The 14,364-nt window shown below is 35.3% G+C and overlaps 1 protein-coding gene across 10 annotated transcripts in view; it reads left to right on the forward strand.

The window, feature by feature from the left end:
* The window catches only part of DNM1L (dynamin 1 like), a 49,688-nt gene that overhangs the window by 35,044 nt on the left and 280 nt on the right, over positions 1–14,364 (forward strand). For 4 of the 10 annotated variants that reach the window (XM_055318562.1, XM_055318565.1, XM_055318572.1 and 1 more), the window contains 12 exons: positions 1,295–1,426; positions 2,400–2,606; positions 5,428–5,548; positions 5,765–5,920; positions 6,147–6,236; positions 7,846–7,938; positions 10,296–10,352; positions 11,242–11,319; positions 11,634–11,666; positions 13,364–13,540; positions 13,707–13,816; positions 13,947–14,106. In XM_055318562.1, coding sequence (XP_055174537.1) covers positions 1,295–1,426; positions 2,400–2,606; positions 5,428–5,548; positions 5,765–5,920; positions 6,147–6,236; positions 7,846–7,938; positions 10,296–10,352; positions 11,242–11,319; positions 11,634–11,666; positions 13,364–13,540; positions 13,707–13,816; positions 13,947–14,106 — 1,414 coding nt within the window. The remainder of the gene's footprint in view (positions 1–1,294; positions 1,427–2,399; positions 2,607–5,427; positions 5,549–5,764; positions 5,921–6,146; positions 6,237–7,845; positions 7,939–10,295; positions 10,353–11,241; positions 11,320–11,633; positions 11,667–13,363; positions 13,541–13,706; positions 13,817–13,946; positions 14,107–14,364) is intronic. The other 6 variants (XM_055318564.1, XM_055318566.1, XM_055318567.1 and 3 more) reach the window with 3 other exon arrangements.

Genomic DNA, 14,364 nt, shown 5'->3' on the forward strand with positions numbered 1-14,364 from the left:
AACCACTGCGCCACCCAGGGATCCCCAAATCTGAATTTTAAAAAGCAGTTTAAAATGTGATATTATCCCTCTTTTTCCCTTTTATATAATCTTGGTATTGCTAGGAGTTTATTACTCTGAAGAGAGGAGAGAGATTCACGAAAGCCTCCTATGGGCATTTGTAATGGAAAGGGTTTTTAAAGTAAGCAGTCCATAAAATGGAAGAAAATTTAATAGCCAGGCTTGAAAAATTTCTGCCTATTATGTTATATATGAGGAGTGCACTGGAAGAGAAAAAAAAAGTATTATTTGGTTTGTACACATTCGAGACAGAGTCTCTAAATAAGGTGGTAGGATTTTAATAAACTGGTTTAACACCTCTCGTATTAGTGATCCTTTTTAATCGCCAGGATGACTTGGAGAAATTTTATTAAAGGTATCCTAATCATAAATAGCTGGTATTAAAAATTATAGAAAAGAAACTCTTGTTGAGTGTCTAATTATATTTTAGATCCTCTTCTGTTAGCAGTTTCCAAATGGTAGCTCTTTGAATCCTTATAACATCTCTGTGAGGTAGGGGATGATGTTTATTTTATAATCAGAAGACTCAAGCTATACATTGGAGACTGAGATTGTGAGTCTGAGCCAAAGTCAGACAGACACTTAACCAACTGAGCCACCCAGATACCCCTTTAATGTGGATTTAAATGCCAGCTAACATCTTTAAATCTCAGGCCTTTTAAAATGAAACTGTTTTTACTAAAGTGATACCCAGGGTCCATTACAATTAAGTTGTCTGCTTTGTATGTCCTATCTTATCCATACTTTGGCTTTTTTTTTTTTTAATCTGCCCCCTCCCATTTCATAGCGTAAGACTTGCATCTGTAAATGACTGCTCTTGAAGTTAATTATTTTTGATAGAAATTAGATACCTGTATATGGATAAAATATACTGCTGGTTATCATATTTATACTTTTTTTTTTTCACTTGTCTACCCTGTTACTTCAGACTGCTGCTTTTGGCAGTAGTTAATGGTAACAGTGAGGCCTAAACTATTCAGGTATTACTTACAAGTCACAGGTTGAATCTTGGTGGAAGTACTTACCATGTGATCTTGAGTAGGTTAATGTCCCTGGGCATCAATTCCTTTGCTGTAAAATGGGATAATACCTACTGCAAGAATTACTGCAAAAATTAGATAACACAATCCATATCAGGCATTACAAGCAATGTCTGGTGCTACCATCATCATCTAAGGTATGTAGAGGACCACAATTGACTTTAGTTAAACAGTTTGTTATTTTTCAACCTTAGGAGCCAACTAGACATTAACAATAAGAAGAGTGTAACTGATTCAATCCGTGATGAATATGCTTTCCTTCAAAAGAAATACCCATCTCTGGCTAACAGAAATGGAACAAAGTATCTTGCTAGGACTTTAAACAGGTAACGTTTTTACTCTTGGAAAATATGGTCTTTTGGTTTGGCAATAGGTGTCTGTGAGCTCTCATTTTTAGTTCCTTTTCATAACATTTTTGCGTGTACAGTTTCATGTTTTGTTTCTTGTACAGTAGGTTCTTGTAATGTAGATAGATGTCTTTTTGTTCAGGTGACTGGCGTTAAATTATGTAGTCTAGGAGTGCTCAAGGGAATTTTAAAATGTCTTAATTATGAAGTTCTTGACAGTCTACTCTTTTGATAATAGAACTAAATAGCAGATGACTAATTTCCCCTTGGGGTTTCAGGAACTAAAATAAAATGTCTATTTTTTACATAACCAATTGTTATTTTCGGATGTCTTCTGTTCTTATCCATAAAAAGAATTTAAAGTATATACCTTGAATCCTTAATACCCACTGATGGTAGAGGGACTGGAAAAGCTTTCTAGATGATTTTTAAATGACTGAAATGAAAGTTGTTTTCTCTTACTTTTGTCGTATTCCTTAAATAAAGGCTCATGGACTTGGATCTTAATAAGATGGGGTTGAAGGCAAATTTAAAAAGTGTTGACTAAATTCTTTGTTCGTGTTCAACCCATCAAATTGTAGCGATTGCTAGAGAGCCAGATAAACATTGAAAAAATTATTTTTATATTAGTTACAATTACCTCATAGAAAGTAAGCTACTCAGTATAATTCTATCTACATAATTTTGATTACTGACTTCTGTTTTACTGTGGATACTCAGCACAGTGAAAATGATTACTTAGTCTGAAAAATGTAAAAAGTGTGGGCTCAAGTATCATCGTGTCTTTTTTTCACACTAAGCATTTAGTTCCAGCCTAATATTGCTTTATTTCCTGCCAGGACAAATTATTTGACAGCTTTTACCATTATTGGCACATTAAAAATTTGACCTGTTTGGGTCTTCAGAATACACAGCTTTATTGTAAGAATCCTTTCTTTCCGACCTTTGTTAGGTTACTGATGCATCACATCAGAGATTGCTTACCAGAGCTGAAAACCAGGATAAATGTTCTAGCTGCCCAGTATCAGTCTCTCCTCAATAGCTATGGTGAGCCGGTCGATGATAAAAGTGCTACTCTGCTCCAGCTTATCACCAAATTCGCCACAGAATATTGTAACACTATTGAAGGAACTGCAAAATATATCGAAACTTCAGAGCTGTAAGTAAAGAATTTCTCTATGGGTTTGCTTATCTGAATTGCTGGGTTACTTTTGCTTTCGTAACAGTGACTTTAACTCTGAGATTTTCTGATCATTATTTGTTATTTGCAGAATAGTGTTTTGCAGAAATAATAGGATGCTGTCTGACATATGTGTTAATAAAATGCTTTGTAAACTAGGTAAAGCACAGTAAATTTGTTTTTTTTAGACAAGACTTTGATAAGCATTTAAATATAACTGATAATTTAACTTTTTAAATATTTGTCTCTTTAATAGACACACTATGATTTTTCATGGAAAAAAAAAAGAAAATGCAGATAAAAAGAACAGAAGGACAAAATGATTTAATTCCACTATCCAGAAATAATCCCTGCTAATTTTGGCATGAACTTAGACGTTTTTCAATGCAATGATAAAATATTATAAATGCCTGTATTACACATCTTCAAAAATCAGATCAAAACACTATCATGCTGTTTTGGAATCATTCCTTTAAATTATTGTGTCATAAACAACTAATATTAATTACACGTTTCTATTATCAATCTTAAAATTTACATAGTATTTTGCTTTTTAGATACATCCTCATGTCTTGAACCAGTACCCTACTACTGATAGTTTCATTTAAATATAAACAGTGTTTTGATCGACTATTTTGGGGGCATGAATCTGAGTAAACCCTTAGGCTAAATTCTTAGGATGGAATTACTATATCAAAGGGAGAACATCCTAAAAATCCCTTCCTGTTGCCACACTGTTAGTGGATTATATTGTTTTACTGTTAGCAATATGTAAGAATGTTCATTTCTCTGAACTCTCACTTTAAAAAAAAGTTTTTAATTTTGAAATAATCATAGACTTCCAGGAAGTTGCGAATAAATATGCCTTCCTAGGTCCTGTTAATCTTTCACCCCATCTTCCCTAGTGTTGACATCTTGCATAACTGTAGTACAGAAACAAAATGAGAAAATGGACCAAGGGTACAGCCCACAGAGCTTATTCAGATTTTACCACTTGTGAAATTATACACACATCGGTGTGTGTATTCTGTGTACTTTTGTGTGACACAGGTGGCCTGTTATGTGAGTTAATTCTATAAAGACAGTATTTAACTAATTGGTGAATGGTTAGTCATATTATAATATATATAAATATATATATGATATTATATATATATTATATATAAACATACGGCATATTGAGGGGAAATACAGATTACTAAGATGAGCCTTTGAAGCACTTAGTGGGTAAGGTAGAACAAGAACACAAGGCATGATTCGGTGGCAAACAGGTGTATAATCAAGTATTTTTATTTAAATACTTATTTAATATACTGCACATCTAGAAAAGTGCTTATATATTATATATATATAAGTATTTTATAAGTAGTTAATAAAGCAGATATCTATCTGTGTAATCATTTAAGCCTTAAAACATTGAGGAGAGATCATTTACATTTCTCTGAGAGACGGTAAGTGCCATAGTTAAGAATGTGTTCAGGTTGGGCTCTGAATAGGATATAGGGAAGCAATAAGTGGAAGAGTGTTTTAGGCTTTGGGACAGCAAAGAATAATGCAAAGGGTGTATTTGGGGAATGGCATGTACGGTGGCAGGACATAGCAGGCGGTTAGGCAGCAAAGGCATCTGAGAACAAGATTGTGGAAAGTCAGATATCTTCAGAATTTAGAGAACTTCCTGCCATAGAAAATAAAACACTTTCAGTCAGAGGAGTACCCATTTTAGAAGGATAATTTTAATCATTATGGAAAATTATTTGGAGAAAGGATCGGTTGGAGGCAAATGGATAATTTAACCATTTTTAAGTGTGGTTTAATAGCATTTGGTTACAGTCACAATATTGTCTAAGCATCAGATGGTGTCTATTTCTAAAATTTTCATCACCCCAACAGAAACTCTGTAACCATTAAGCAGTATTTCTTTGTTCCCTCCTCCTCCAGTCTCTGGTAACCTCTAATTTACTTTCTGTCTCCATGAATTTGCTAATTCTAGATATTTTATATGAGGGGAATCATATAATCTTTGTCCTTTTGTGTCTGGCTTATTTCACTTAACATAATGTAGGTTGGTACCTTCTGCTTAGACAACGGTAAGAAAGTAGAGGATAGTAGAGATTTAATTTGTTTAAAGCAGAAGAAAACTGTAGCCCATCGGCCAAGAAGGATTTTTACATTTTTAAATGGTTGAAAAATATTCAAAGAATATTTCATGACATGTTAAAATCCAAATTTCAGTGTGCATAAGTTTTACTGGAACACAGCTACGCTTATTTGTTTGTATTTTTCTCTATAGCTGCTTTTGTGCTCAGTAGTTGAATGGAGTTGTCGTGGCAGGGACCGTATGGCCTGAAAAGCCTAAACTATTTACTATCTGGCCCTTTACAGGAAAAGTTTGCCTATCTTTTCTCTAAATTGTGAATAAACAGAAATAAACAAGATATCATTTCTTGTCTTTTAAAAAGCTCATAGTCAAGGAAACTAAGGGCAGAGAAAAGATGTTTAATAGTTCTTAGTTACCTAATGTTTTTGGACAGACCATTATTCTGTATGTGTGTCTGTGTGCATGCAAACAAATACATGTGATGGATGCCTTTTGTGGAATGACTCTTGTTCATTAAAAGAAAAAAATTACAGAAACTGGTTCATAAGGGAGTTGAGAACACATGGAAATGATCTAAAAGTAATTGCTTATCTGAGAACTTTATCAGACAATAAGGCCTTAAAAGCTTATAGAAAGGCTTCTAACTTGTAGCTTCTTTCCCTTTTAATAATAATAGAAACCATATACTTCGTTGCCTTTCAGATGCGGTGGTGCTAGGATATGTTATATTTTCCATGAGACTTTTGGGCGAACTTTAGAATCTGTTGACCCACTAGGTGGCCTTAACACCATTGACATTTTGACTGCCATCAGAAATGCTACTGTGAGTATGCTCAACTTTTAGAAATTTTTTAAAAGGTTAAGGGTTTATTATAATTTTTAACCCATTAGCTATATCTTTAAAGGAATTGTATTTTTGCCCTCATACTTAATATCAGGAAGCACTTTTCATGAAAAATACCAAAAAACATGATTTATTTTAACTTAGGGAATAATTAAAATTTAATATAGCTATAATAAGAGCTCAAAAATTTTTTAGGGTCCTCGTCCTGCTTTGTTTGTGCCTGAAGTTTCATTTGAGCTATTGGTTAAGCGGCAAATCAAACGTCTGGAAGAACCCAGCCTGCGTTGTGTGGAGCTGGTTCATGAGGAAATGCAAAGGATTATTCAGCACTGTAGCAATTATAGTACACAGGTAACTGAGAAATGTAACGTGTCAGATTAAGTAGTAAAAGACGTGAAGTGGTGGTTTTGTGGATGGGCTAAAAATAAGTTAAAAATCTGCATTTTTCCTTATCTGAAAGTGATTTGAAGTGTAATGCTATATGTTGCTTAAAATCTAATTCAGTATTTTGGTGATTATTTAATTTTCCTTTAAACAAAGTAGACCGTTAAATTTTTCTTTCTTCTATCATTTATAGGAATTGTTGCGGTTTCCTAAACTTCATGATGCCATAGTTGAAGTAGTGACTTGTCTTCTTCGTAAGCGGTTACCTGTTACAAATGAAATGGTGAGCTGCTATTTTCACAAATCATCATGGTAACCACTAAAGAAATTTTTTTGTATAGCAATAGGAGTACTTTAGAGTTTAAGCCATGTTTCCCAGTGTATTGGGAAGAAAAAGAAGTAAACTTCACTCTTATTTCAAAGGACACAAGTAATTCTGGCATGAAGTATAGTTTTCTTCATATCTTAATCACTGTTAGCCTACAGCTATAGGTTTTCATTAAGAATGGAGTTAGTGTTGACAATTGTGAATAGCTTTGCTATACTATATAGCACCACTGATCTAATAGAAAATTAGTTTAATAATCAGGCCTGATAAACTGAGCTTTTATATAGCAAACTATTTTAGCTCTAGTACATCAGGGTAATTTGGCCACTTGTAGTTTGCTTGTTTGATGATGCAACACTGTAATATGGTTGCTTGCTGCTCTTTTCTGGGTTACTGCTATCCTTAAAAATGCTGAAATTGGCAAAAATAGGGGATAAGCATTTGAAATTGCCTTATGTCTCTATTTGTTGGCTGGGTGTTTTGTTTCCCTTTCTGGTCACTAGAAGTGCATTTGGATCCTTGGCTCAGGATGGTGGCGAGTCCCCATGGAGGTTTACAAAGAGTACAAAACCATCCCTGGAAGTATAGAATGTGAGCGCTGCTGTTTGGCAGTTTCCCTAGCGAGTGGAACCCTCAGACTGAGAGGAGCAGAATATAGTTAGCCTGATCTCAGTGTCTACCCAGTGACAGCACAGAATCATTGGAATTTCACTTGAATAGATGCTTTTCACCTTGGTTCTTGATGTTTTAGTATTCTTCTAATACCCAATTTAAGGCAGCTGAAGGAGCTAATCTCTCTGCAATGCTGGGGAAATTAATTTCAACTTTCCTTTTTGATTATTGTCCTGTTTTGATTATTGTTATTAGGATTTCAGACCACATACACTATTTAAACTGTGTGTCTAAGGCTAATCAGTCATTATCTCAGGTCTTTCAATGTATCCTTTACTCAAAGTTAACAGCTTTTATATCTGATTATGAAATGTTTTCTTATTGAAACTGAACTGAAACTTTGAAATGGATTAGCAGGTCATCTGAGGTTTTATTATTTTTAAAAGATTTTATTTATTCATGAGAGATACAGAGAGGCAGAGACAGAGGCAGAGGGAGAAGCAGGGTCCCCCCCGAAGAGGGAGCCCGATATGGGACTGGAACCCAGGGCCCCAGGATCATGACCAGAGCCAAAGGCAGACGCTCAACCACTGAGCTGCCCAGGTGCCCCTGAACCTGAGTTTAGTAGCAAAATTATGTAAAGTCTTGGAACTTTAGGTTTGCATCAGGGAATTTTTTTTCCTCTAGCAAAGTACTTCTAACTACCTTAAGGTCACTTCCTCCCCTCCCTCTAAAGGGGGGAAATGCATTCTTAGATGCTGAGATGTAAATTATTCAAAAGATAGAGCAAATTATATGGCATAACATGTATCAGTTGGAGTATAATTATTGACTATTAATTTAGGCATCAGTTTCCCATACTGTCTTTTTAAAAACTGTTTACTAAGTTTTGTTTCTTAAAGTAGTTAGGTCGCTGTATTTTTGTATACAGTCTAATTTTGTTTTTTTCTAGGTCCATAACTTAGTGGCGATTGAATTGGCTTATATCAACACAAAACATCCAGACTTTGCTGATGCATGTGGGCTAATGAACAATAATATAGAGGTAAATACCATTTGAATTGTCTCTTTAGAGAGAAAAAAATCTGTTGTAAATCAGTTGTATCAAATTCACCAAGCATGGGATAACTATAAAACATACATAGGCTATGTCATTTATTGTCTGTCATATCCCAGGAAGTATGACAGCATTACATTGTTACATAAATTTAATTGTCAAAACCACCTGGAGGCATTTTTCTCATTTTCTGTTTACACAATTGTAATTCAGAGGGGACCTGGGATTCACTGATATAGTGTTGAAGGACTGCCTGCCTGCTCCCTTTCAGTAACTGTTGTAGTTTATTCAGGTTGAAGAGTGCAAAACTAAGTGTGTTTAAAATAGTTTTCATTTGGTTCTGAAAGCTGGGAAGGAAACATTCCAAGAATTACCTAAATTAATTAATAGTAAATTTTCATCAGTGCTGGGGTGGTTGCATTTCATAGCTCTTTTTTTTCCCCATTTGAGTTGAACGTTGCAAGTTGTTTAAGATCTCACACAGAGCCAAGGCTAGTGGATAAAGCAATTTATCCAGATGCTGTTTTTTTTCTTTCTTGGCTACTTTTATCCAAGAACAGTAAGTTTTTCTGTTTACTCGTTAATCCAGTAAGACCTTAAGAGTCCTCTTCTTTATAAAATTTCCTTTTATGCATATGGATGGACAGAAAATTCTAAGCATGTAATTTGGAAACTGGAAGGGACCCTGGGTCATCCACTTCAGTCTTGGTTAAACAGATGAGGAGTCTGAGGCCCACAGATGGTAACAGTATTTTTTTAGTGCTTAATTTGCTGGGCACTGTTGGAGGAAACAAGCACCTTCTCTTTGTAACAGGTATAGGGAACTATTTTATAGCTATTTAGCAGAGGTGACTCAGTGTCAGAAAAGAAAAATTCAAAATGGACACTTTAAAGCACTTGGAAAGGGCACTGGGTAACCATTATGTAAAAATTAGCATGTAGACACTTAGAATAAAGATTTAGTTCTTGTAACATTGAAACCTCCTTCAATGGAAAACTAAAGTATGGGACTTTGTGATACTGACAAGGTCATTTATGATGATTTCAGCTAAGTTTTTTTTTTTTTTCTTTAAACAAATGAGCATGTCCCTGTTTTTAATGATTCATGACAAAGATCATTATTTGGATATTCTCAGTAATCTTTACAACAATCTTTTAAGGTTAGATAATGTTAACAGACTACAAAACTGAGGGCTTAGAAAGAGTTGGTAACCTGTCCAGTTAACAAAGTTAAAATAAACCAGGACCATTGTCCAGGGCCAGCTGAGGTCATAACTGGTTGGTAATGAACTAGGATGAGAATTTCTGGGCTTTAGATTTTCCTGTTTTGCTTTGTGTCCTGTCCCTCTTCAATATGTATAATATGTAACAACCTTATTCTGAAGGTTGTTAAATCCCCATATTTTTCTTGTCTGCTCTATTTTTTTTATCACTGGATTCTCCCCATGAGAAAAATGAAAATCAGCCAAGTATCTGTCAAAAGAAAATCTTAAGTATAAAAGATCACAGTGGAAGCTTTGTTAACGTCTTTTTCACAGGTTTGAGAGTGCTCATAAAATGTTTGCTCCTTAGGAGCAATTTTGACTTTATTTAACCTAAATGCTTTCCTAGGTCTTTGTTGCTCCCTGGGAAAGAGCTGTGAACACCTCCATCTTTCTGTTTTCACTCTTGCACCGGTCATGGTGCTTGACATACAGTAGGTGTTCACTACCTGTTGATTTGAACTTAACACTGTTTCTTAAGCTTTGTACCAGTTACCCGATATTAGCAAGTTAGAAGAGTGGGTGGTCATTCTGTTAAATTAGGTTTTTCTCTACTTTTATTCTGGGAGAGTTTAGAATAAAGGAAATGGAACATCCTGAAAGGATAACCTCTGCCACAGTATTCAGGGTTTTGTGGGTGGGAATTGTGTGAATTTAACACAGAGGTGTGCAGGGTGGAGTGATTTTTAAAGGCTTACGTTTTCTGTCATTTGTGCGCTTAGAAGATTCCTTATGGTGTGCTGAAGGCTTATGCACACGTTTATGTGGGGACAGCTGAAACCATGGACACCTAGTGGGAAAGGCAGAGATGTCGGCCCATGCCCCTCAATTGAGAATCCCTGGTACAGGGAGCCACTATAACTGACGTTATATTGTATCCTTCAGGTGTGTTGGGCAGAAAAAAAGATTGAGAAGCATTGGGTTAAATGATTTGTTTGTTTTAAAATAAAATTGTGGCATGAGTCCCAACAGTGAGAGGATATACTGTAAGTTATTCCACACTTTTCAATTCAGCTGAACATTTTTTAGTAGGCTTCCATCTCAGTGCTCTGATAATCACTTTGGTTTGGTTGTGTTTTATAGGAACAAAGGAGAAACAGGCTAGCAAGAGAATTACCTTCAGCTGTATCACGAGACAAGGTAAAAAAAAACAGTATTTTAAAAGTATATTCCCAATATGCAAAGGATTGATTGGTAAGCCTTAATACTACTCAGTTCTAGGAACAGTCTTTTCTTCGTCTCCCTTTACTATTTCATTGGAACTGTTTGTTTGAGTGAAGATATGCAAGTTTATTTAAAAATAGGTTGAAGTAAAAGATAATGGTATCTTGAAAACATTAGAAAAAATGCTTAAAGGTGAATTTTAAATACCAAGCTTTTATTTATTTTTAAAAAGATTTTTACAAGAGAGTGACAGTGCACACAAGAGAGGGGGAGCGGGATCAAGGGAGAATGAGAATCTCAAGCAAGCTCCAGGCTGAGAAGAGCCCAACACACGGCTCCATCTCAAGACCCCCAGATCATGACCTAAGCTGAAACAGGGAGTTTAACCAGCTGAGCCACCCAGGCACCCCAAAATATTGAGCTTTTAAAACAAAGCTTATGGTGACTTTATCAACTTTGTAAAATTAGTTGAAATGACTTTACTATAACAAGGCATTTTGGAGAGAAGATAATGTGCACATAATAGGTTTTGGTTTTCTGTAACAGTTGCATAGATTAAAATGTATGTATACAAATGTGTTATCTTGAATTCTTTACCAGAAAAGATCTTACCAGATTCCAAAAGTAAAAATGAAGTTTTTGAATTTGGATTTTTCTTAGGTATTCATCTGAAGAAGGTTTTTTAACGAAGGTGACAATAATATAAGAAATACGAATAAGCCATAATTTTATATCCCATAATTACTTTTATTTCTCATGTTACTTTACTATTTTGATACAGAGAAGAAAAATTTACATTTATACAATGTTTCTGAATGCACTTTTGGCATCCTTGATTTTCTTTCCCTGCATTTTTTGCCTTTAGTCTTATAAAGTTCCAAGTGCTTTGGCACCTGCCTCCCAGGAGCCCTCCCCTGCTGCTTCTGCTGAGGCTGATGGCAAGGTCTGTTCTGATTCTTAATCTAAGCCTGCATGCCTAGTTGTTTGGTGCAACATAATCATCTGGAGACACCACACTGTACAGTAATAGCAGAACATTAATGTGGGATGTTGTGCTAAGGTTAGATCATTTCATTCTAATAGGAATCTTAAATTATATAACAGCGTATACTTTATATTGTTGACATGCCTTTGCTTGTAATAAAGATGCACACAAAAATAATTTAAAGAGGAAATTATCCTGCACTTTTGAAATTCAGGCTATTGGTATTTAAATTTTGCTTGTTAAACTGCATGTTTTAACATATCTTTTAACAGTTAATTCAGGACAGCAGAAGAGAAACTAAAAATGTGAGTCTCTTGCTTCAGAATGGAAATGTACCTTTGGTTCTCATTGAAACACTGTCTTCAAAACCATTGGAGAAGCTGTTTGTACCATAGCATCTGCCCCTTGTCTGTGTTCCATTTTTTGTTTCTCTTACCTAACTAACCCTTCTAAGATGGCATTAGTTCTAGTTTAAACATTTCCTTAAATAACAACTACAGGCTTTCTCCTAGTTTTGATTTTAATATTGTGGTAGGGAATTGAGATTCCAGAGATGAAAGTTAATACTTTTGAACATTTCCTCTTTAAAGGCTCTGAGCTCTGTCCAGTACTAATGGATAACCCTCTCCTGCTTTCTTGTGCTTCCATGCGGTTTGCCTTGTCACCCTAAACACCTAGCTTAACATGTGCCTTGGTAGCTTAAGCAAATTCAAAACAGGGACTGCAAGTGCTTGAGACTGTCAATTTTTGATCATCTTTTTTTGGGGAAAATGAAATCATCAATGACTCATTCAGACCCATCCTTATTTCTGGTTTTTCTGCCGTTGGCTCCTTTCCTCACTTATTGTCCAGATGTAAGGTTCTGAACCTCAAAAGTTTATAAAGGTCTTACCTTCTCTCAGCCCACTGTGCTGAGGATTTATTGCTTTAAGTTTTATTTCACTCCTAGCATCACTCTGAATTTGCTGACTTTTTTTTTTTAATCGTTCACTGGTGTTTAAAGATACAGTTACTCATTTTAACATTAGTGTATAAATATACTGCCTATATTGAGCTATGGCATATCTTAACTAGCATATTTGAGGCAATCTGGGCCAGTATTTTGATTCAGAATGATACCCCAAACTGACTTTTGGAAAAATTAAACAGTGATATTACCCCCAAAAGGCTAGTTAACCATTCATCACCCTATAATTGACCCCCAGTTCTTTTTGTTTTGAAAGCTGATTTTTTTTAACAATTGCCATAACACTCTGTAAGATCTTTTTAAGGAGTATCTAAAACTATTCTTAAATGTTGATGAGTTACTGTTTTTTCCATTATCCTAAACTTACTTTCTTGTATAAACTAACAGCTATCCTAGAAAAGAAGGTGCAAAAGTACTTGAGATTACTAGATTTCTTTCCACATTTTAGGCAGCTTCAGAGTCACTGCCAGCCTAAGAATTGTGAGTGTATTCTTGTTTTATTAGTTTTATCCTATGGTATTTTGTTGACCAGTAAAGATGTAAGCTAACATAGAAAACTCTGAAGTTTTGGAGACATGAGTTCATAGAACTTTTGGAGAGATCATAGTTCAATAGTGTGTGAGATTACTTTGAAAAAATTAGGCTAAATGGCAGCTGTTTTTCCTTGTGCTTTTAATAAGTACTCTTGTTTTTAAGGGCAGTTTATTTATGCTTTTCCCACAATCTGCTGTTAGAGGGGTTGGAGAAGAGGAAGAATATTAGAATATTAAAGTTAGCAAACGATAAAGAAAAATTAAATCTGTTGGCTGAGGCTTGCAAAGAAATGACAACAAAACCTCTTGTTTATGATAGCTCAGGGTTCCAGTTATACATGCCACCTACCATCTTTTTCTGACTCTGTCATCTGTCTGAATAGAGGAAATTCCAGATGGGTACTGGATGTGTGTTCTCCTTGACTGCTGTCAAAGAAAATGAACTTTAGGTAATGTCAGATATGATACAGCGGGAATAGGTTTTGGAATGTGCTTTTTTCAGGTTGTGGCTGGTGGTGGTGGGGTTGGAGATGGTGGTCAAGAACCAACAACAGGCAACTGGAGAGGAATGCTGAAAACTTCCAAAGCTGAAGAGTTACTAGCTGAGGAAAAATCAAAACCAATTCCAATTATGCCAGCGAGTCCACAAAAAGGCCACGCTGTAAATCTGCTGGATGTGGTAAGCCATGCAAATGGGTGAACACTGCTAAGATAACCAGATTGCTAGGAAAACACTTCAAAAGACAAAAGGAACTGAAAGTCACAAAAACTCCTGGAACTTTTAAATGTTGCTGATTCAAAATGGCACAAAAGTAAAAATTTTTTCTTCCCCTCACTCTGTTTAGCCAGTGCCCGTTGCACGAAAACTATCTGCCCGTGAACAGCGAGATTGTGAGGTCATTGAACGACTCATCAAATCATATTTTCTTATAGTCAGAAAGAACATTCAGGACAGGTTAGTACTGTAGTATGAAATCAGATTAATATTGCTTGATGATTCCATTATCTGTTTTGAAAATACGTGTTTTAAAACTTAGGCTTTTATTCTAAATTAATGAATCATCTGTTGTGTTTTGTTTTTGCAGTGTGCCAAAGGCAGTAATGCATTTTTTGGTTAATCATGTGAAAGATACTCTTCAGAGTGAGTTAGTAGGACAGCTGTATAAGTCATCCTTATTGGATGATCTTCTGACTGAATCTGAGGACATGGCACAGCGCAGGAAGGAAGCAGCTGACATGCTAAAGGTACTGTAAAGGGTCTTGAATTGTCACACTTGGGTGGTAGATGTAAACATTACACTGTTAAAAATGCATTCTGATCCTTGGGAGGTCTGTAGTCTTCAATATGATGGCTGATCTTTTTCCGGGGGTTGGTACTTGATTAGATTTTTAGATTCAAATTCCAGAGAAGAAAGGGATTAGTATAAATCTACCCCATACCAAGTGGAGAGATTACCCCCACCTAATTCAGATTCTTTGATATTATAACTGAATAAGCATCTA

This window comes from Nyctereutes procyonoides, unplaced genomic scaffold (genome assembly GCF_905146905.1).
Source record: "Nyctereutes procyonoides isolate TBG_1078 unplaced genomic scaffold, NYPRO_anot_genome, whole genome shotgun sequence".
NCBI classification, from domain to species: Eukaryota; Metazoa; Chordata; class Mammalia; order Carnivora; family Canidae; genus Nyctereutes; species Nyctereutes procyonoides.